Below are 23,830 nucleotides of genomic sequence, written 5' to 3' on the forward strand. Positions count from 1 at the left end.
TATATACATGGCTTCAATTCGTTTAGATACATAGCTGCAAAATTTGGAATGAACTACCCCAAGTTTTAGAGATAAAAAAAAATTAAACAATTTTCTAAATTTATTGTCGCCTAAAGTGGTACCTTATGTCGATGCAATACCCGCACATTATTAATGCTATACTTTTTAGTGCTTTTTTTCTGCTTGATGTGCTATAATTGCAATCTAATTAAAAACCGATATCTCATCGCTCCTGTTTCTGATATGTCGCGTGGGAGATCTAACGAAACCCGCTTTGAGGTCACATGTGAGTGACCTCGTAGGTGTGTCTTTTTCGACCAATGGAATTGAGTCTTCCACGATCTTGGAAGTTTAACGTAAGGCAAAGGGATGTAACTCATTTTATTTACGACGAAATCGTCAGTCAAAATAATTCATAAACTTTTTTGATTGGCTTATTAATAGGTCGTCAACTCATTTGCATATCTTTATAAATTCATAACTTTTAGTTCACTCACATGTGACCTCAAAGCCGGTTTCGTTAGATCTCCCACGCGACATATCAGAAACAGGATCGATGAGAGATCGGTTTTTAATTAGATTGCTATAATTGCTAATGTGTTTTAAAGTGCTTTGTATGTTGGCATTATTGATTGTTTATGCATGTACTTTTAATAGTTCTGCATAGTTTAACATATTTAATTTATTCGTGTCATCTATATCGTAATGTATGCTTCAATGTAATGATTATTTTTGTGTGTAGATCAGTCTTGTGTGTGTAGCTCAGTCTTGTGTGTGTAGCATGCTTGTTTTGTTTTAAATGTTTTGTTTGTAATTATAAGACGGTATAAAAGCTCAATAGCTTTAGAGCTAATGTTTTCTGTATACTGATTTCGTCTATAAATAAAGCCTTAGAACTTCAAGGGAATTTGGACTTTGACTTTATCTTTTACTCATATGGCATCAGTAAACTTTTCGATGCATATACATGGATTTATCAGAGTTTTAATTTAGTCAAAATGCGTTTATAAAGTGCCAACAATACTGAGTACAATACCTCATCTCTGTTGCATTTTTATGTTGTAGAAGAAGTCACTTTTCGAATTCAAGCAGCATGTAGCTGAACGCTAGAGTAAAATTAATACTAAATCTTTGTGCTCTGACTTGTTTCACAATTTACTATATGGTTTGTAATCAAACAAAAATTTAGTCATTATGATGTTTGAAATATTTAGACACTTTTGTCGTGCATGTTCCTCGACAGTCGTGTTGGTTGCATAAAACGACCTTCCTTAGTTACAGCCACTTTGTTGTGTTCTATTTTATAGAGCATATTTAGCCTAGCGTCTTTTCGCCTTTTTTTCCAGAGATGGTCAATTAATCCAGGTGCTCAATCATTTTGCTGATACTTGAGTGATTATGGTGTATGTTGGAAACATATCTTGCTGCTCGTCTCTGGATCATTTCTAGACGATCTATTTCGGTTTTAAAGTATGGGTCCCATACTTGACTTGCATACTCTATTACTGGTATTGCGAGGCTTTTGTATGCATTTTCTTTGACTGAGGTTGCTCCTATGTTTAGATTTCTCTTAAGGGAGCCTATTGTCTTATTGGCTTTATTGCATATGTTATTGATATGATCATTCCACTTCAGTTCGGATGTGAAGGTGCAACCAAGGTATTTAGCACTTTTGACAGGTTCAAGTTTGTGACCATGCAATATGTACGAAGTTGGAATGGTGTTGTTTTTGCGGCTGATGGTAAGAACATTGCATTTGTCCGGATGGAAGGACATTTTCCATTTGACTTTCCATGTTCCCAGTTTGTCTAGGTCGCTCTGGGGGTCGTTTGAATCTTTGTCAGATGAGATGGTAAGATATGCTATTGTTTCACCAGCAGGATTTGATCCCATCTGGCATGTCGTTGATGTAGAACAAGAATAATGCAGGACCAAGTACAGAGCCTTGGGGAACTCCAGATTCTACATCAATATGTTATGAGCTCTCTCCATCCACTACTACTGCTTGCGTTCGATGGGATCAGAAGCTAGCAATCCATCTATTGGTTTTACCACCGATACCGTAATGTTCTAGTTTGTGAGACTATGATCGACTTTGATAAATGCCTTTGAGAAATCCATTATAAGAACATCTGTCTGTTTACCTGCACTCATATTTTTAGTGATGTCATCCACGAATTCGATTAGTTGGGTTTCACACGAGCGTTTACTACGGAAACCATGTTGTAACGGATAGAGGATTTGATGTTGATCAGCATGTTTCATTATATGACTTGTAACTATATGCTCTATTAGTTTGCAGCAGATACAAGTTAGAGAGATTAGTATATAGTTTTCTGCTTTATATCTTTCTCCATTCTTGAATACTGGTGTTATGTTCGCATTTCTCCAGTCATTTGGTACATCCCCAGTTCTGTTGATGTTTTGAAAATGATTGTAAGGATTGGGGCTATTTCTGTGGCCAGTTCGTTGAGTAGTTTAGGTTTTATATTATCTTGTCACCGGGAAATGATATTTCAACTTAATCTTAGCAAGTTAGGGGACGACCATTTGATATTCTGGGGGGGGGGGGGTGGGGGTGGAGGGGCAGGAGGATTTGTTTTTGATCGGTTATTTATTTTTGTAAACTAAGAGGACATGTTATCTATTTTCTGCACTATTGAAGCAAGATTTTTTATTTTCATTAAAGCAAGGGACTGATTATTTATTTTTACAACTATATTTATAATATTCGAAAACATCCAATTTTTAAATTATTTGTTTATAAATTATAAATAATACATGTATAGTTAAGTCATCATGATGTACCATTTAATCAGAATTAATCATTCTCCTCTGCAGAAATGAATCTTCTATATTCCCAACTGCATATACATGTATTGCTTCCAGACACTATATTGAAGATTGAGTGTATCTAGCCTATTTAAAAAGTATTGGCAAAACATTATAGGCCGAGCGGAGCGAGGCAATTTTTTTTTAAAGGGTTTTTGAGCCACTGAAGGCTTCTGTTTTTTAAACTCATGATCAAGTTAATAACAAAATTACTATATAACAAAAGGAATGCAACACTAACAGAATACAGAAGGGCAATCAATGAACAAAAGACAAATAAATAAGAAACATTGATCCTGAAAAATCAGGGGCTACGTTTTAGGGATAACAGAACTTGCTTCTTGCAAGGCACTCGACGTGAAAACAATTTGATATGGAGACAAGCGTTTGGTTTTGAAATTTTCTACATGAGGCATTTGCCTTAATGTACAAAATGTAGTTACGGCCCTGTTAAAAGTGAGGTATTAAAGTGTTGCTGAGAAAACATACCTCAAGTTAAATGAAGCCAATTTACAGACATTTCAAGTATATTTAAATAATATTTATACTTTTATTATTAAACAATTTAGGCAGTGTTTGACGAAGGCGATTTTTTTTTTAAAAAAGATGAATTTATGATGAATCTGGTGCCAACTCATACTTTCGACTAGACCTGTTGACTTATTTATTTTCAATACATTGCAAGTCAGGTAATTTATTTTCAAACTACCACAGAACAAACCATTTATTTTTGTGATTATCAAGGCTGAGTTATTTATTTTCAAAATCCTCCCCACCCACCCCTAGAATATCAAATGGTCGTCCCCTTAATGCTGAGTTCACACGTTATTCGAATTCGATTCGCATTAACTAATTCGAATTAGTTTAATTCGCATTACGTCCTAACGTCAATTCTAATTTATATTACAATGCGCGTCGAATTCGCTTTACTGTCCAAACGACGTTAACTTTTTATTCGTATTAACAAAAGCGTATTTCTAATGCGAATTGGAATTAGTCAATTCGAATCAATTCGAATTCAAAAAGAAGAGTGTGTGAACGCGATTAGCGAATTCGATTCGCATTCAATTCGAATTAAATGTACGCGTGAACGAAGCATAAGTTATTAACCGACAAATAACATAGGAAATAGGAATACGCAATATAAACACAGCCACCCTACTAGCAAGATTTAGTCAGTAGACCAAGAAAGCACAGGAAAATATAAACGGAAGTTAGAAATCGTTTCCGGGACTTTATTGCAAATAAAAACACGGACGTTTTGACTTACCAGAACATCTGCAACCCCAATCGTAACAGCAAGAACAAAATTAAAGTACATGGAGAAAATTACAAGGAGAATCCACGTAGGTTTTAATATGTATCAATTAGAACCGTTATGCCTAAAGGCCATACGATTGAGGATTGAGGAAGTTCCTTCAAATATACCATTCATGCACGGGAATGAATTTGTGACGTCAAATATGATAGACTGGCTGTATGTATATTTTCTACCTCCATGTGATGAATTTTGATTTTGAATTTTGAATTTGATAGATTTGTTCTTGGCACTGGCTATGGTTACATGGAAGTGTAACAATAATATGAAAAATATCGTTACGATCATAAAGTATCTTGAGTCTGAAAATGATAACACTGTTTCCCCCAGTTTCAACCATAGTTGCTTGAGGACAGGATCCTGTTATGAGCACCCCATATTCCATCCCCCTTATTATCATAAATCTCAGATTTTTTAATATATCACTTATTTGTACCATATATATACTAATATACCATATTTTTACTTTAAATATGCATGTTTACTATCAACGTGAATCTCGACTAGACATTAGTTGATTACTTTCACAATTTTTAAAGGGACACTAGCTACGAGATGTATAAAAATCTAAAGTATGATTTGTTTTTGTTCAATCAATAATAAAAGTGAAATAATAAAATAATTCTCTTTTAGCAGTCAAAATGGAACAATTTTGTCAAATCTAGGAGGTTATATTAGAACATACTAGAACACACCCGTGATATCGCGGGTCCGTGACTGAATTAAAGTATATAACTATGCGCAAGCCTTATTTTAGTATTAGTATTGTCATCTGATAAAGTCATGCCGATTATAAGATACACAGTTTTCTCTGCTTTTAAATCTTTCTGTTTGAACCCGTCGAACTGGAACTTATCAATTATTGATAATATTAATTATTTGGAAAACAAAAGGTCCTGGAATGGAGTATTTTTTAATCAACAGCATTGTCCTATATTAGTTATAAATAAAATTTGACAATTAAGTAGTGTCAACCCTGTGATTATGACCCGTGTAATTACTATATGTGCATATTAATCCTGAATACACCGTTTGGTGGTGCGCCTGTCAGATGTGGAACGTACAGATAAGGTAATCGGTAACAGGTGAATATACTATTGGTATTGGTATCGGTATCGGATTCGACCCGGAACTTCTTAATTATTGGCAATATTAATTACGTGGAAAACAAAAGGGCTTGGAGTGGTGTAATTTTTAATCTACACCTTTGTACTATATTAGTTATATATAAAGTTGAATTCTTTGATTCGTCGTTTTTACGTGATGATGGCTGACAAATTGGACCTCGTAATTTTAGTATTATAGATAACCTCCTTGGTCAAATTAAGCTTAATAATATTGATAATGAAGTATTCACTTGCAAGTGAATAATTACTGAGTCGACCTCATTAAATCCGTATTCATGTGAACTTCAATTTAACCCCTTGACTAGAGATGGACAACGCATGCTTTGTACATGTACTGTTTATTTGAAGGAAAGGAATGTCAACATTGAAAGTGAAACAAATGCAAATCATTTGATGACTGATTCGATCCACTAACAATCTTTCTTCTACATTAAAAAACGAGGAGAAACATACATTTTTATCCTATAAAATAAAATTAAACAGACCTATAAAAATCCAACTGCACGTGTTGGCTTAATATATTTATATCTAATCATTAGTATATTGATAGATCCGTGTTTTACTTGCTCGGATACTAATAATTAATAACTATATTTTTGTAAATATTCTATATTCTTCAAAACTACATATGTACAGTTATACTACAAATCTACAACTCCCAGTATTTATGGCTACACGTGCTGTTCTTTGTCTATAAAGTCATGAATATTTATTAGCTATGTAGGCGTGTCAAAATCGTATCATACGCGATAATGACCAGCCAGTACACTGTAATGATTTCATTAACCAGTATTAAAAAGATAAACATAACAATATTTATGTTACCATATGCTCTGTAAACTGTTTATTTCACACTTTTGATAGTTTGGATAAATGTTTTGCATTGTTATAAATAAAATATGAAAATTTGAGTCAAATTGGTGACCATGAATTGCGTAAATGTAGATCTAGAGTGGGGTGCTCATTTTCGCCACATCTTTCCATGTTTTCTACAGTTTATGTTCAGGTCTAAATGTTTTTGAAGTATACTGATATTTCTATATGAAGATAACTTCAAATGCAAAATATACTTAAGCTTGAAAACCGGTTTGTTTTAAGAAAATCATCTGAAAAGTTAGATTAAAGGGTGTTTGAAATTTCCGGATGTTTTGTCAATGGGGGACACATATTCGCCGTTTTTACACATCTATTTAAAACCAAATAACCGCAGCTTTTAACAATTTTTATCAAATCAATTGCATTATAGATGAATAGCAGACATTTCAAAGGTATAAAAAATTCAAAATTAGGGCATTCAGTCAAATATTTACTTAGAAATACTTCTTTGAAATCGTTTTTTATTCAGGAAATTGTCAGAAAATCGTTGTCCGTTTTTTCGGTCATTTTCGGTAGGACCCGCAATTTTGTCTCAGTTTAAAAAAATATTATATTTGTTATAAAAATATAATTTACGGGTACATTTCTTCCATTTCAGCCATCCTTTGAAGGTTTTACACCTCAAAATCCTTAAACGGCGAAATTGTGTCCCCGGCGAAAATGAGCACCCCACTCTAACAGTAACACACGGTTTTATCCAAAAATCTACTTTTTTCAATATAGCAGTTTTTTTGTAGTCATGCGGGTCTAGATGTGGGGGGGGGGGGGGGGGGGGGGGGGGGGTCTGTTATTCTGTAAACATTAAATTTTCACCCCTTATTTCTCTAATCTTTAAAAAATTAAACCCTTTTTTCTCTAATCTTCAAAAAATTAACGCCTTTTGTCTCTAATCTTCAATTTTTTTGCCGGTTATTCTCTAGCTAAAAAAATCTTCATTTTTTAAGGGCATTATTCTTTAATCATTTTACAACATTTAACCCCATCCAAACCCTCAGTTATATCTTCATTTCATTTAAATCTGGGAAAAGCTTAATTATCAAGGGTAAGAGACCATATTTTGGAAATTTAAAAGGGGGCAGAAACATAAAATCATGCTGCAGTCTTCCCATAAATTATTTAATTATAGAATATCAAACTAGGCTGACTGTATTTTATATTATGCGCCCTCTATCGGCTGATAGCTCTTCGATGAGCGATGGGAGATTGGTGGAAAACAACGGTTGAAAATATTCTGGTTAGGTATTTAGACGAATCCAGATTTTTTTTCTTCAGTGGAACATCGCGTGAAGGTTACTGTGATCCAATATGGCATCCGCTGTAGTTCAACGAATTGTGCGAGTATGTTTAATGAGTAGAAAATGTATCTTGGGCTGACGAAATGCTAGAAAAATTGATCAAACATTTCGGTCAGGGAAGATACTTGTTGGTTTCATTCTGAAGGTGTCTGGGTGTTTTCAGAAACATACATTTACAGTGAACTCGTCGTTATTTTCACTTTGACACTTTTCCGACCGTTTCTACTAAACACAAAATGAAATACCACACTCTAGTGTTGATAAAATGTGAAAAATAGTCAGATGAAATAGATTGATCATGTGTGATGATACTGATAGAAAAGATCTGTAACTATAGTTGCCATCAGCTGAAATTTGTAGCAGTTATTGGTAAAAAAAAATCTAAACTATCAATCGCGTTCACTCGTAGATATCCTCTTTATATAAATTTGCTAACACATATGTTTATGTATTGGCATAGACTAGAGAAATTTCCATCTAATTTATTGAAAAATGCTTATGCTGAGTAAAAAAATGATGGAAAGTAAAGGTCAAACTAGTTCCAATAATTCATGGCTCTCTAATATCATTTTCTACAGTGAAAAATTGGATATTGACCTAAATATATGTAAAAATCTAGGAAAAAATTAATTTAAAAACTTACAGTGCAGTCCGGTGTATCCGCACACATAAGACTTATGACTTCACTTCATTCAACTGATAAAACCAATAATTGGATAATTTTGTGTGAACACATTCATAATATACTTTTATTTCATAAAATCTTCTGTTTGTATGGTTTCATCCTCTAGATTTTGTGTAATGTGTGTCCAAAATTAAGGAAACCCCTGTTCTGAGAGTTCCTCCAATGTCCGGTGATTTCGCACATGCCTTCCAAAAATAGCTTATTTGGAATAAAGGAAAGATTTTACACTACAAAATATAGCTGAGTTTGTACCAAACACACTTCCAAGGATGCAGAGCAAAAATTATTTCAATCTGATATTAATTTGAATTAAATAAAACCAATTTTATCTGATGATGTAATTTTTTTAATGGAAATTGGCCAAATATGGTAAATCACAGGATTTCAGTTATTAATTAATTCTTGAACTTATCAATTTTATTCTTTTTTATCCCTTCGGAAGGCTAAAACATTAACAAGAACGATTTTGTATGTGTTACTGTGTTGATATGACGAAATCAGCTAATGCGCGATAACACGGGCCGCGCGGACACCGGGGACTCCACTGTATTGAAAAAACAGCTCAAATTAAATTTTCAAAATGATTGGGAGAAAATGCGAGATTTTTATTTACAGAATCAAGGCAAATTGGACACTTATTTTTCATTCAAAAGGTCATTTGACTATGAAAATTATTTAGATTTAAAGCACCCACAAAAACATTTGTTAACAAAATACAGACTTAGCAATCACTGTTTAAGAATAGAAACTGGCAGACATGAACGAATTACCAATGTATGTGGTAAATATGAAATATTACCTCGACATGAGAGGATATGTTTATATTGTAATACAAATTGTATTGAAAATGAAATGCACTTTCTTCTGGAATGCCCAATTTACAATAACCTCAGAAGAGATATCACTGATTATATAAAAAAATACCCCAGTTTAGATAGTTTAAATATAAATGATCTTTTTTCATGGATCATGATTAATGAAGATAGCTGATTTTTATCTATTTTATGTGCATACCTGGATAAAGGCCTGCAACTAAGAAAATCAGAAAATTAGTTAAATACTCTAAAATATATCATAATTATCTCCCCTTGACCACTGATCCTTTCTTCATGCATTTGAATTTCAATTATTATTTTATGTTTCTTTAATCACTCTGTAATGTTTATGTCATGTTGTAATTAATGTTATGCTCTTAATGGGCCCTTTAATTTGGAAAATAAAAAAAATATTGTAATTGTAATAAATCGTCAAAAGAAAAACCACTACTGACCTACCTTATAAGTGATCACACTGTAATAATCCTGACCTTCACATTTTCCAGAATGTTTTTCATTGTAATTCCGCCATCTTCGTTCTATGAGGATAATCCTTTGATTACATGTGAAATTCGTCACTTTCGGAGTTTCCTGTAATATTCATTTCATTGATGTGACAACATTTCCCGCGCTTTATGCAAATTTTCAGAACTTGAACTCCACAGAAACAATTCCTGTAAAACAATGCCTGATTCCACCATTCAAAATCGTCTTGGAAAATGTGAAGGTCAGGATTATCACAGTGCAATCACTTAAAAGGTAGGTCAGTAGTGGTTTTTCTTTTGGCGATTCATGAATGGAATGTGAAAAACTATATCATGAGTAAACGTGGTTGATAGTTTAGATTATTTTTACCGATAACCGCTACAAATTTCAGCTGACGGCAACTTTATGCATTATACTGCTTGCTGTAACACTTACAGTTACAACATTTATAATTGTTTTTACATGCTCACTGTAATCAGTTTAAACAGTTACATTTATGATTCAAAAGCTAATTAACATGCTGTCTGTATTATCGTAACAAAACTATGATTACTCACTTAATTTATTATGTCCTAGCTTTGATTCAAGGGCACATTATTTAATGTTAGGTGTCAAATAGTCATTTTCGACTACTGTTAGCGTCAAATGGATTAAAATTTTACTGTGATTCGTCAAAATATCCTTATCGTGATTTGTCAGAGGTCCCAAATAATTATCATTGCCATTATTTTTGGAATCAATAAATGTGATTCGTCAAAATCATTCGATTTTTTTTATCGTCTAATTACAGGGTTTGAAATTAGCAGGGGCCTGCTCGCCAATGGCCCTAATATTTGGTGTGGGCTACTTAAATTTCTGCTTATCTTGTATAGGACTGTATATCAGGGCTACAAAATTTAAGCTGTGGGCTACAATTACCAAAGTCTCAAGTTCAATCCCTGAAATAAAAGTACATATTACCGTCATGCACCAAAAATTATCGTTAACATCAATTGGCAAGAATTTTTACCATTATTCGTCATGAAGGTACCCCATTACTACCCTCATAAAAATGCATTAGTACCATATCTTTTTTGAAAAGGGGATTGGTCCATTGGTAATAAGCTTTAGATAACTCTTACAACGAAAGGTCAACTTGTAACACTACAAAGTGGTACAGATGAAAACTTGTACGATAAAAAAAATTATGCAATATCCAGATTGTTTTGTGTAATATACAGCATTTATACATGAGAAACTTCTGATGCCACAGATGGCTGTACCATAACAACATGCACTTCTCTATGAAAAATCTACATGGACATGAAATAATCAACAAAAAGATGTATGACATGCTTATTTCTGTTATCAGAACCTTTTGTAGCAGGCTTCCAAGTAGGCCAACTGTAAATTCATGAAATTATTTCGTCTTCTTACTGGGAAATGGCAAATTTTGGCAATTTGTGAAATGACACTCTACTGTGAATTTCATTATCTGTCTTTTCCAATTATACTTACATATATATGCTTGTTTCCTGCACAAACTGACACCAAGTTTTATGCAAAACCTTAAGTATTTTATTGCATTGCAAAAAAATCATTCAAAAAGTAAGTTTTGAGAGCTTTCTTATTTGACTACAAATCCAATTTCTGCTGGAGTGATTTCTCAAATTTTTTATAAGAAGATGTATGCAAATTGAGTGTAGAACTTGTCAAACATTGAAAATCATAAACCTATCATCATGCAATTGCATGTTCAAATTACCTCATGTATATATACAAAAATGTATCAGCGTAAAATTTTTCTGAATTTTTTTAACATGCAAAAGTGTATATTTTTTGGCCAAAGGACCATTGTGTAGGTTGGCTTTGAAAAAAATAAACAGTATTTTAATTTGGGTCTGAGCATTTTGATTTACAATTACAGAAAGTGCCATTGAAAAGTTTCAATAAACAGTTTTCCACAACGACAGTTAGAGCTGGATCTCAGGTAAATTTACATTAAGTCATTTGTGTAGAACAGTCTTCATGAAAAACTTTTAAATCAGCAGGCACAGAGCTCAAATTTGGGAAAGTTCAGTTAGATTCTGTTAGCTTAACTTGTAGAGATGATTTTTACGGACCTCAAAGTCAAAGCAATTTTACATGTCTGGGCTGCTGGGTCTGTGGCTAAGCGTGTCAGAAGAGTGGTAGAATAGTATATTTTAAATCCAAATTAGAAAATAAACCCAGCAGTGGTCTTACATCCATCACACATCAGCTTCCTTTTTACCACATATGTTTAGCAGGGGTTACTTTTTTATTAACAAAACCATGAACAAAAAGAAATAGGATATACAAATGTACAGCAACAAAAGACAACCACCAAATTACAGACTCCTAACATGTTTGTAAGCCCTAACCCACACCGCTAATCTTGGACAGTGGTGACGCAGCTCAACATTACTATAAAAATCAGTTGAAAAGAGCTTTAACTCATTAGAATAATACAAAGCACAAAAGAATAAAGACGTTGTCACTCAAACAAAAGATTTGAGAGTAATTGGCGTTACTGAAAGCTATTTGAAAGCCAATAATAACTATTAAAAAAATCATCTATCTAAAACTAAGTTATCATTCAGTTCACATCCAATGTTTGCCTGTCATTGACTGACCTTTGTCTGTGCCAAAATTTTAATTAATAATATCTAATTTTAGCACATTCAATTACAAATAAATCTAAATGATTGTTTTTACAGTTAACTGTCAGGGATGCCTTGAATGCTGCTATAGATGAAGAAATCAAAAGAGATGATAAAGTTTTTCTATTGGGAGAGGAAGTTGCATTGTATGATGGTGCCTACAAGGTTCTTAATATATTCTCACAAAATTGAAATCAGTTTGAACCATTGAAAACTTGCTAATTCAAAATACAATGATATATAAATTAAATGCTTTAATTTTTCCTTGAAAAGTCCTTGTTGTTCCTGATTGAACAGTTATCCTTCATCAATATTATTATGGATAATTGGAATAAATTCTATAGTGTTATAATATTAAATAGAAACTTTCTTGTAATGTTGAGAACTTCTTTGTAAAACATGTGAAAGAAAAGATTATTAGCAGGATAATGGCCTTAGCTGTAAATATCTACACGGCTACTTAAATGTTCTTCTATGTTCCAGTTATTAAAGCTTTATGTTCTACGCCTCAATGTTACGATGTACAAACCTGTTAAAACTAGTGAATTTATCCAAAAATGAAAAACTGCCATCATCATAAACCAAAAGAAAAGAAAAAAAGTTTTGATTTATTTTACATTTATTTGTTGTATATGCAATAAATGTATCTGATGTTAGTAGTAGATGGAAAACAACCAAACTTGAAGCTCTAGATTATCAAACATAACTTATTTTATCAAAAAGCATGTGTACCTAAATATTTTATCCTGTAATTTCTAGAGCGAAACAAAATTCAGCAGATTTCATCTCTCATAGCTGTCTTCTACTACTGGTTCTTTTGTTTATGTAAATGTGATATAAAGAAGATATTTTTTTTCTCTGAAATTTTCTTTTATGATTACAGGTTAGCAGAGGATTACACAAGACATATGGAGACAAGAGAGTAATAGATACTCCTATTACTGAGGTTTGTTAAATTTAAAAACAAATTTAAGCTCACCTAGCCAAAACTTTAATTATGACAGGCTTTATTATAAGTCAAACTTAACACAGATAAAGTGCACACAAATACCAGAATTGCTGTCTCAGAGAAATATTTAAATGTTTTTTTGGTGTTTTTTTTCATACTTTTTCCATGTAAGGGGAGATAATTAAGAAACTCAGAATGATGTATTGTAAATTCTAAAATTTGTTGTTAAAGTTTTAATGTGGGAAAATGTAACAAAATGTTTTAAAATTATCACATAATTAAAGTTTGCATTCATTTCTTTTAATTGAAATACGAAATTCATTCACCAATCTCTTAATAATAAAATTGTTGTTTCTCTAATTTTTGTGCTATTTTCTCATTTCCTGACTGGTGTGAGAAAAATATTTTTCCTCACTAGTGAAAAATCAGCAAATGATTAGTCGAAATTTGATTTATATGACGTCATAATGTTTTGTTTTCTTTTCAATTTTCCTATTGTGATGTCAGGAAAAAAGGCGACCTTGCCTGATGACGTCGCATATAAAGAACACAAGTTTCTGAAAATCTTTGAAAAAGAATGATTAAAGTCATTAGAGAAACAGATTCTGACACTATAACTCGTGTATTACGATATTTTTCTATTCTCGACAGTTAAATTTAATTATTTAAAATGCTCGGCAAGCCTCACGCTTTAAATAATAAAATTTAACTTGTCTCGAGTGGAGATATATTGTAATACACTTGTTGCAGTGTAGGAATCTATATTTCTTGTTTCAAATTCAAATTATTAATCCACTGATTAAATTTTACTTTTATACTGCAATTATCAGTTACTGTAAATCAGAAAATAGAAGTTTCACAAATGGGGAAAGTTAATTATTTTGTGTTTCATAATTTTCAGTTTTTCAAAGGAACTTTATTTTACTATCCAATTATATGTAAATTGTTTGGGGTCTTGAATTTCTAGATTTTGAAGTAATTACAATGGGATTAGATAATTGACAAACCCAACATTATTATATTATTCTTGCATATTTGATTTTCAAAATAACAACCTCAATGTCACAAGTTGAGATTTAAAAATAGCAGCTTTGTGAAATGTTAATTTCTACCTTTATTGATGTTTCAGGATTATTTAAATAGACAGTATGTAACTGTATCTTCATGCCTCTATATTGTTTGTTGTATTATTTCATCTAGAAATTTTCTGACATTTTGTTTTGCAGATGGGTTTTGCTGGTATTGCAGTAGGAGCAGCTATGGTAATATTTATAAACTAAATAAATCATACATCTTGAATTTATTATTAGTTCAAATATATGAGATAACTCCCCTCATGTTAAGTCTGTAATATTTAAATGCTACAACGGTCCATATTGACATTTATTCAGGGGAAGCAACCCATCTTAATCTGTATGAACAATTTGATCATTGTACATAAAATAAATTAGTTGATTTTTAAACTTGATAGTAGCATTAACGTGTAAATTAGTTGGGAACCTTAAAGTTTACAGCATGCCTTTATTCTTATCACTACATTGGATTAAGCATTATCTGGAAAGTAACAGTAGCTGTTTGTCCTGTTTATTTTGTAATACACCTATGAGCATTCTGATGAGCGTTTACATTTTATAGTAGCAAGAATTATTCCTTTCTAGTACAATATAATTGGAAATAAACACAAATGCACAGAATTTAAATGGTTACAAAATAAGCAATTTGAATGACTATAATAATACATAAAATCAAGATCACTTTATTTACCATCTAACTGTAGATGTAATTTTTTTTTTTCAGGCAGGCTTGAAACCAATATGTGAATTCATGACATTTAATTTCTCCATGCAAGCAATAGATCAGGTATGGTATATTCTTTAATTTTATTTTCTTCTGTTATTTTTAACAATAATTATCTGTATTTTAATATAAACAGTTACACTTGAAAACCTATAATTAATCTTATGCTTAATAACTGAAAAATTATTCTTATTTTATCTTGTACCTCATTTCAAAATATTTAGGTTTTTTTAAAACAAAAAACAAAAATGCATAAAACAAAAAAAAGCACTGTTGATAACTTTAGATAATTTTTCGTTACATGATGTTGAATTTGAAGTTATTCTGAGTTATTGACAAATGATAACAATTCAATTCAAAGATTTATTGTTTGAATGAAGTATATTTAAGCTATAGAATTGAATTATGGCTCAGTCTAGTTAAAATCCTTCCTATACAGGATCAATAGAATAATAATTGTTTTTTTAATATAGAACTACTGCTAATTAAATTTATACATCATTGTGTGTCAAAATGGATTCAGGAAAAGCAAGTTTCCCTCATCTGTATAATCAATGTGATCAGATTTATATACTTTTAAATTTCAGGTGATCAACTCAGCAGCTAAAACATTTTATATGTCAGCAGGGCAGGTAAGCTATTATACGAGAAGGCTCTAGTAACCAGACAAACTAGTATACAAACAAACATTTCTGTGGCTGTTAACTTTTAAGTTTTGTACATTTTTATATCATCTATTGAAATTGTTGACAAGAATTGATTTGGTAATGTTATATCATCCATATCAACCTTTTTATATTTTGTTGATTTTGAAAATATTTTTCGACTCTTATATCTTCAATTAATAACAAGAGAATGTTTTCAAAAGTTACAAGAGGTTGTAGGAAAATGAGAACAGGTGACAGAGTAGTTCTTGCCATGACATCTGTTATTATACATTTGTGTATACAATGTTATATTACTTCTCAAATTTTCACATGTTTACATCAACAAAAAGTTTTAGTTTGCTTTTACACTATATCACACAAAACACTAGAATTAGAATGATATCATTAGTTTGCACTTCTGTCATAGCTTCCAATGAATGATCAGAGAGATATCTTAACATTCATCATATTGTCTGTACTGTTGTGTATAAGTGAGATCCAGTCTCACCTTAAACTATATATTAAATCAAATTTTCATAATTGTTTTGACAGGTTCCAGTCCCTATTGTCTTTCGAGGACCAAATGGAGCTGCAGCTGGTGTTGGAGCCCAACATTCACAGTGCTTTGCTTCATGGTACAGTACTTGTCCAGGACTAAAAGTATTATCCCCATTCTCTTCAGAAGATTGTAAAGGGTTATTAAAAGCAGCAATTAGAGATCCTAACCCAGGTCTGTATGAAGGGAAGTTATCAAAATCTTAATTTTTTGCAGGTAATTGAAAGGTTCTAAAATAGCAATGACTGAAGCTTTAGGATAACAAAGTAAATTTAAAAAGAATCTGTATAATTTCTAAAGAAACAACTCTCTTCAACAAAGACCAAATGCCATAGACATTAACAACTATAAGTCCCCTTATGACCTTCAACAAAGTGTAAAACCTATAATGCATAGATCGCTTTAAAAGACCTGAAAAGACAAATCTGAAACACTTCAAATGAGAAAACTTAACAGCCTGATTAATTAACCAAACAAAAGTATAATATACAGAAACAAATGACAAACTAGAATTACAGGCTTCTTACTTTGGACAGGCATATACAGAATGGGTTTAACATGTTTGCTGGACCAAACTCTTCCCTGAAATATACCTGGGACATTGGTTTAACAGTACAACTTAAGAACAAACTATGAAAATCAGTTGAAATGGCTCATACTTTACACACATGGTATATTTTCCACTTGACTTATATCAACCAACAATCAATCAATCAGTTGAAAATGGCTTAACTCATTAGATACAAAGCAAATCAAAACCCCGACAAAAACTCAAAAGACACAAAGTACAGATCTGAGAGTATGTGGAGTTTCTGATACATGTAGCTAGTTTAAAGCCAATAAAAATTAATAAAAATCATGCATCTTGGACTTAAATATCAATCACTACACATCCAGCATACAACAGATTTAGTGTAAAGACTTCATTAAAGTCACAGAAAACAATGTCAAAATAGAGGTATTAACAGATTGTAGAATTGTGAATGTACATATGTGAACAACAGTATTTAGTTTTGTTTAAATTTTCTGATAACAAACAATATTTATATGGATGAAAATAATATTCAAAGATCTAATTACAGTATTGAATTGTTAACATTTTAAAATAAGTTTATCCCAAGGAGTGCTATATTTATTCTGATCGTATCTACATTTACAGGCTTAATAAACAACACTTTAAAATTTTGGATATGCTATTCTGTTTGTCATATGTTTTCTAAGTTGAAAAATATAAACACCATGAGATGGTGTCAAAGGAACATCACTGCCAAAATAGAAAATTAACAACAAGGAACAAAAAAAACTGATTTTCGTACATTTTAGTGTAGATATTTCTGTGTAAATGGTGTGACTATTACTTTAAATAAAATTGATTTAAGATGTTTTTTTTTCTTTCCAGTTGTATTTTTAGAGAATGAGATTATGTATGGAACATCATTTGACATGTCTGATGAAGCTATGTCAGAAGATTTCGTTATTCCTATAGGAAAAGCTAAAATAGAAAGACAAGGTTAGTATATGTCAGATGGAATCTTGATGCTTAGAGCTGAGGGGGCATTAAGTTTTACCAATGTCAACTGTATATACATACATCCATACCAAGGTCAGTATTTCATATGTCAGATGGAATCTTGATGCTTAGAGCTGAGGGGGCATTAAGTTTTACCAATGTCGACTGTATATACATACATCCATACCAAGGTTAGTATTTCATATATCAGATGGAATCTTGATGCTTAGAGCTGAGGGGGCATTAAGTTTTACCAATGTCGACTGTATATACATACATCCATACCAAGGTTAGTATTTCATATGTCAGATGGAATCTTGATGCTTAAAGCTGAGGGGGCATTAAGTTTTACCAATGTCAACTGTATATACATACATCCATACCAAGGTTAGTATTTCATATGTCAGATGGAATCTTGATGCTTAGAGCTGAGGGGGCATTAAACATTGTACAAAATGCTTATTACCACAAAACACAGATCAAGTTTGAATTTTGGTGGTGTCACTTTAACCGTTCTAGAGTTATTCCCCTTTACAAATGGAAAATTGCTAAATTTCTCATTCAAGTTCTCAAACTTTAGTTTGCCTCTACCAAATGTTATGAAACTTATACACAATGATTATTACCACAAATCACAGATCAATTTCGAATTTATGTGGCATCAATTTAACTGTTTAAGAGTTATGCCCCTTTACAAATGAAAAAAAATGCTAAATATTTTGTTTCCATTCTTTAACTTCAGATAGCCTCAACCAAATGTTATGAAACTTATTCACAATGATAATTACTACAAAACTCAGATCAAGAACAAATTGTAATGTTCTTCGTCACATAACTTTATATGATATGCAAGCATCATCTGTGTCAAATGGACACATTCCCCATTTATTTATTTGATACTCCATAGCTTCTTTCTCCTGCAATGTTATTGAATGGTTTGTTAATAGCTTATGCTTGTACTCTTTAGGTAACCACATAACATTAGTATCACACAGTAGATATGTAGGACATTGTTTAGAGGCAGCCAATGAATTAGCAGGACAAGGTGTGGAATGTGAGGTAATATTTTTTTTTAACAGAGAAAGATGATGTTTGGTAATTATGCCAGATGGACACAATTAGAATTCACATTGTTTTTCAGAAAAATAAGATCTCCGAGCACATGTGCTAGTAAGATTGTTTAACCCAATTTTTTTATCCCTGTTCAGAATCACATACTTTTGCATAATAAATCAGGGCTTTTAATTTCTGAATTTGACATGAAATATATTTTTTTATTTAGATCTATGAATAAGGCAACAATGGTATCACATGAAAACATGAATTTTGTAGATACTGCCTCATTAAGATGAATATTCATGCCATAAATTTGTATGCTTTGACCTAAAAAATAAATTAGAACTTTGTTTTTAGGTTATAAATTTAAGATCAATTCGTCCAATGGATGAAGAAACAATTGTAAAATCAGTGATGAAAACAAACCATTTAGTAACCGTGGAGGGTGGATGGCCTCAGTGTGGAATTGGATCTGAAATATGTGCCAGAGTGATAGAAAGTAAGTTGTTAGAGTAAATACTCTTATCTTTCTCTTATAAAATGAAAACAACACATAAAAAAAACATGTTCAATAATTTCATGCATTTGAAGAGCTTTTCTGGATTTACATGCATTAAGAATGCTCACAGTTGAATAAATGAAAGCTGAGGATTTGTACAAACTGAAACAGTTGCAGAGCTATATGACAAAAAAATACCTTAAAAAAATGGCCAAATCCATTTATGGTCAACTTTGACTGAAGGAGTTGAAACCTTTAAAAATTTTAAAAAAGACAATTTTAGAAAGGTTTGTTATCAATCATGTCAGTACCAAAGCACTAACTACTAAGCTTATGATATGCTCTGGACTGATAGTCTACAAGCAGAGGTATCTTCCTAGTAACTTTAAAATGAAAGCAACATGTTCAGTAATTTCATGCATCAAAAGTTGAAAAACAAATAGAAGCATAAATTAATTTTCCTTATTTCATAAATTTTATACTATTTTATGAAAATTTTCATAAGAGAGAATTAAATTCTGTAAATTAAGAAATTATTGCGAGATTTTTATTGACAGGAATAATGCGACTCAATGAGTATCACAATAATAAGAACTCACATTCTTATATCTGATACATATATTTGTATGCAGATTTTCATGATATCCCAATATTTAATCTCGCATTTTTTTCCATTTTTCAAATGTGGCATTAATAATTGCACACAATAATGTCTAAATTTACTGTATGCTTATTTGTTTACAGATAGAAAAAGAATTAATGTTATCATTATTTATACTTTAAATATGTGTAAGAGAAAAAAATCAACTTTGAAAATATCTTTATTGAAGTATGTGTGGTACCAATAAATGTTGTAATAGAAAACTTATTTTGTAGGTCAAGCCTTTAATTACCTTGATGCACCAGTATTACGTGTTACAGGAGCTGACTTACCTACACCATATGCTAAACAGTTAGAAGATAATTCATTTCCTCAAACTCATAACATTGTTGGAGCAGTCAAAAAGTCGCTGAATATATCCTAACAAATACTCACTTTAGGGGATTTTTAACTGTTGGGACTTACTTAGGAAATCAGTTGAAATTGGAGATATAACTTATAATAGAATTGTTTTAGTGTGAGCATAGACTGACTTCATGTTTTGAAAAGATTACTGTTAAATTGCTCAGTGTCTAATATGAAGTACATTCTTTTTATAAAAGTTCATCTGTTACAGGTTATTTTTTTAGTCGGGTTGATTTCCTGTAGATAAAATTTTATCAAATGTAGCTGTTATTTTTTATTTATGATATTCTGTTGAATCTCTTGAAGATTAATATGTGTTAACTATAAGTGATGTCAGTAATAAAGTCTTAAAATTGTGTTACTTTCTTTAGAAACCAAGGTATGAAAAAGAGCATAATTTAGATATTAGTTATGGGGAAAGTATGTTCCAATGTGTTTTATGTTATTATATGCCTTACTTGGCAAAATGGGTTAGTGAGGTTTAAAGTGACTAATTTTATTTGATTTGATTATGTTATTCATCTGCACTGTGTTGCATCAACTCCTTTTAAACCAGTGACTGGATTTAATTTTAACTGCTAGAAATGTTCTGTACCCAATGGCAGTGTGTACCTCATGTTTTATATTTTGACCTGACTGAATTTTTGTTTGCCCTAGTTTCCCAAGTTATGACAGGTATGTTTCATCAAAATAACGTACTACCAAACTTTTAGTTGTGTAATTGTGTTAACATACTCTAGTTGCTGACTTAACATACTCTTGTTTGAAATGATAACAACAAGAACACAATGAGGAAGGCTTTTCTGTTTTACATATCAAATTTTCTACAATTAAACCTTGAACTTTAAGCCTGGATTTAGATATGATTTGAACCAAAAAATTATAGTAATGATAAAATGGGATTAGTTTGGAGAAGACATTATCACAATAATGATTAAATAATTGTCAGTTGTTAGCAGAATACTGTGGATTTAACGAAAAAGTGAAACTGAAGTCTGTTCATATTCTTTTCTGTTTGAAAGTTATTGCAGTATAATTGGATAAATTGGTTCAAAACATCACATTTGTTGATTTATTTTATGCTTGACGTTTGTATCATTTGTTTTAATATTTGTATCATTTGTTTCAATATTTGGCTCATGTGAAAATTAAAATAATTCCGTTGATTTCACTCCGTCACAAGAATCTAGCGTTCATGACACAGTGGGGGAACACATGTCTTTTAAAATTAAAGAAAATTTATAGAGCTTCATTCTCTTTTGAGAACGCAAAAAGAAATGGAAGTGGTTGACGAGGGCGATTTGAAATTAAAAAGGGGGAAAATTTGCATTGAAAAAAGATCGTCGGGGGGTTTATTTGTCAATAAATGAATGGACTTCAGCATTCATGATTTTTATGAGTGTCTACATTGAGAAATACAACACACGGGCACAGGAATTGTTAAAATATATGCGCGATATAAGATTAGCGGCAACTAGGTCAGAAAACTGGGCTACCTATGACGAGCAATTTAGGCTAAAAATAGAAAAGAATCCTAATTTATCTTGGGGAAATATACACGGTGAATATTGGCTATTACACATCACATCTCCCACAGTACACAACAGTGTGTCAGTGCAATCACAGGGTTATAGAACAGATACACAAAATCGTGGTAATTATAATTCAAATGCAGCTACACTTCCAAACAATAGAACACATCAAAAATCACAGGTAACTAGTGGAAGTGTAAATATGTCATGTAAATACTATAATAATGGTACTGACTGTCCCTACTTCCCTCGTTGTAGGTTTAAACACATATGTGAAATATGCAGTGGCAAACACAGAAAAGCCCAATGTAATAACCGGGCGCAAGGAAGAAATAACAAAAAGTATTAATTTTTATTCATTGGGAAATACTCCTATAAAAGTATCAGTCTTGGAAAATTATTTAGAATTCTACCCACTTAACAATGTAGCACATGAAATTATATCTGGTTTCAAATACGGTTTTTCTTTAAAATATTTTGGCTCTAGGGAACCAAGGGAGAGTTCCAATTTAAAAAGTGCATTACAGCTACCCAAAATTTTTAAAGAAAAATTAATGAAGGAAGTTAAACTTGGTCGCAAAGCTGGTCCTTTCAGATACCCACCTTTTCCCACACTTCAGGTATCACCAATGGGGCTAGTGCCAAAAAAGGATGGGGATTTCAGACTTATTCAACATTTATCCTATCCTGAGAATAATTCAATAAACGATTTTATTGATAAAGATCATTGTTCAGTGCAGTACAGTTCAGTGGACGAAGCAGCATGTTTGATTAATAGACACAAAACATTTGCCCGATTAAGTCAGTGTGACGTAAAAGCGGCTTTTCGTTTGTTGCCAATTGCCCCGCACGATTTTGACTTGTTGGGGATAAAATTTCAGGGTGAATATTATCTTAATAAAATGCTCCCTATGGGGGCCTCAATAAGTTGTGCCCTGTGGGAGAAATTTGCAAAATCTTTGCATTGGATAATACAGCTAAAAAGCGGAAATGATGATATCCTCCATTATTTAGATGATTTTCTTTTTGTCGAGTCGAGCCAAACATCAAAAGTTGGCAATACTTTGAAGTTATTCCAAGAGGTACGCAACAAAATAGGTATTCCTCTTGCTAGTGACAAGACTACTTTGCCGACTACATTACTTATGTTTTTGGGTATAGAATTTGATACACAGAATTTAATCAAGCGACTTCCAAATGAAAAACTTGTCAAACTCTCACAAAAAATCAGAGATACCTTGGACAGTTCTAAAATAACTCTTAAAGATATGCAATCCCTTCTTGGGCTCCTGAATTTTGCTTGTAAGGTAGTTGCTCCAGGCCGCACCTTCTGTCGCAGACTCATAAATTCAACAATTGGGGTAAGAAAATCATATTTCAAAATCCGAGTAAACAAGCAGATGAAAGCAGATTTAGAAGTTTGGTTAGACTTTTTAAAACAATACAATGGTGTAACTGTAATAACAGACAATGTATGGGTTTCAAATGAAAAATTAGAGTTGTTCACTGATAGTGCAGGGGGGTCCAAAGGCGGGTATGGGATCTATTTTGCAGGTCAGTGGGCCCAAGGCACATGGCCAAAACATTGGGTTGAGACTGGAATCACCAGAGATATGACATTGTTAGAGTTGTTTCCAGTTGTAGCTGCTCTTATGTCCTGGGAATCCTATTTTGTTAACAAAAAAGTTATTTTTCATGTTGATAATCAGGCGGTTGTTCAAATCATTAATATGAAAACTAGCAAGTCAAGTAGAGTTATGACTTTAGTAAGACAGATGGTTTTAATGAACTTAAAAAATAATACATTAGTTAAGGCAATTTATATCCCTTCAAAACAAAACCAAATTGCTGATTGTCTTTCTCGTTCTCAGTGGGGGAAGTTCAGAAGCCTAGCTCCAGAAGCAGACCAGTGGCCAACCAAAATTCCAACACAGATCTGGAACATTTAAGTCAGGTGGCTGATTATATTGTCAATCAAGGTGTGTCCAAAAATACACAAAAATCATACAATTTGGCTCTGTCAAAACTTTGTACTTTTAGACCATCTTATAAATTGAAACAGGATTGGCCGGTGCCAGTCAATGATTTGTTAAATTTTATAGCTTTTTTGTCAGTACAGGGTCTTTCGGGGGGAACCATATCATCTTATATATCAGGAGTTTCATACCATCATAAAATTCAAGG

At 32.0% G+C, this 23,830-nt stretch overlaps 2 protein-coding genes across 2 annotated transcripts; both read left to right on the forward strand.

Moving 5' to 3' along the window:
• The first annotated feature begins 7,365 nt into the window (after positions 1 to 7,365).
• On the forward strand, positions 7,366 to 21,268 carry LOC139493547 (pyruvate dehydrogenase E1 component subunit beta, mitochondrial-like). The gene is made up of 12 exons (XM_071282033.1): positions 7,366 to 7,491; positions 11,341 to 11,403; positions 12,152 to 12,259; positions 12,978 to 13,040; positions 14,270 to 14,305; positions 14,841 to 14,903; positions 15,428 to 15,472; positions 16,040 to 16,217; positions 17,443 to 17,553; positions 18,521 to 18,612; positions 18,967 to 19,108; positions 19,985 to 21,268. Exons 1-12 carry the CDS (start codon positions 7,459 to 7,461, stop codon positions 20,131 to 20,133), a joined length of 1,083 nt encoding a protein of 360 aa, XP_071138134.1. The 5' UTR covers positions 7,366 to 7,458; the 3' UTR covers positions 20,134 to 21,268.
• A 602-nt stretch (positions 21,269 to 21,870) lies between these two features.
• LOC139489033 (uncharacterized) lies at positions 21,871 to 23,595 on the forward strand. The gene has a single exon (XM_071275164.1). It carries the CDS (start codon positions 21,871 to 21,873, stop codon positions 23,593 to 23,595), a length of 1,725 nt encoding a protein of 574 aa, XP_071131265.1.
• Positions 23,596 to 23,830: the final 235 nt, after the last annotated feature.

This window comes from Mytilus edulis, chromosome 1 (genome assembly GCF_963676685.1).
Source record: "Mytilus edulis chromosome 1, xbMytEdul2.2, whole genome shotgun sequence".
NCBI lineage: Eukaryota > Metazoa > Mollusca > Bivalvia > Mytilida > Mytilidae > Mytilus > Mytilus edulis.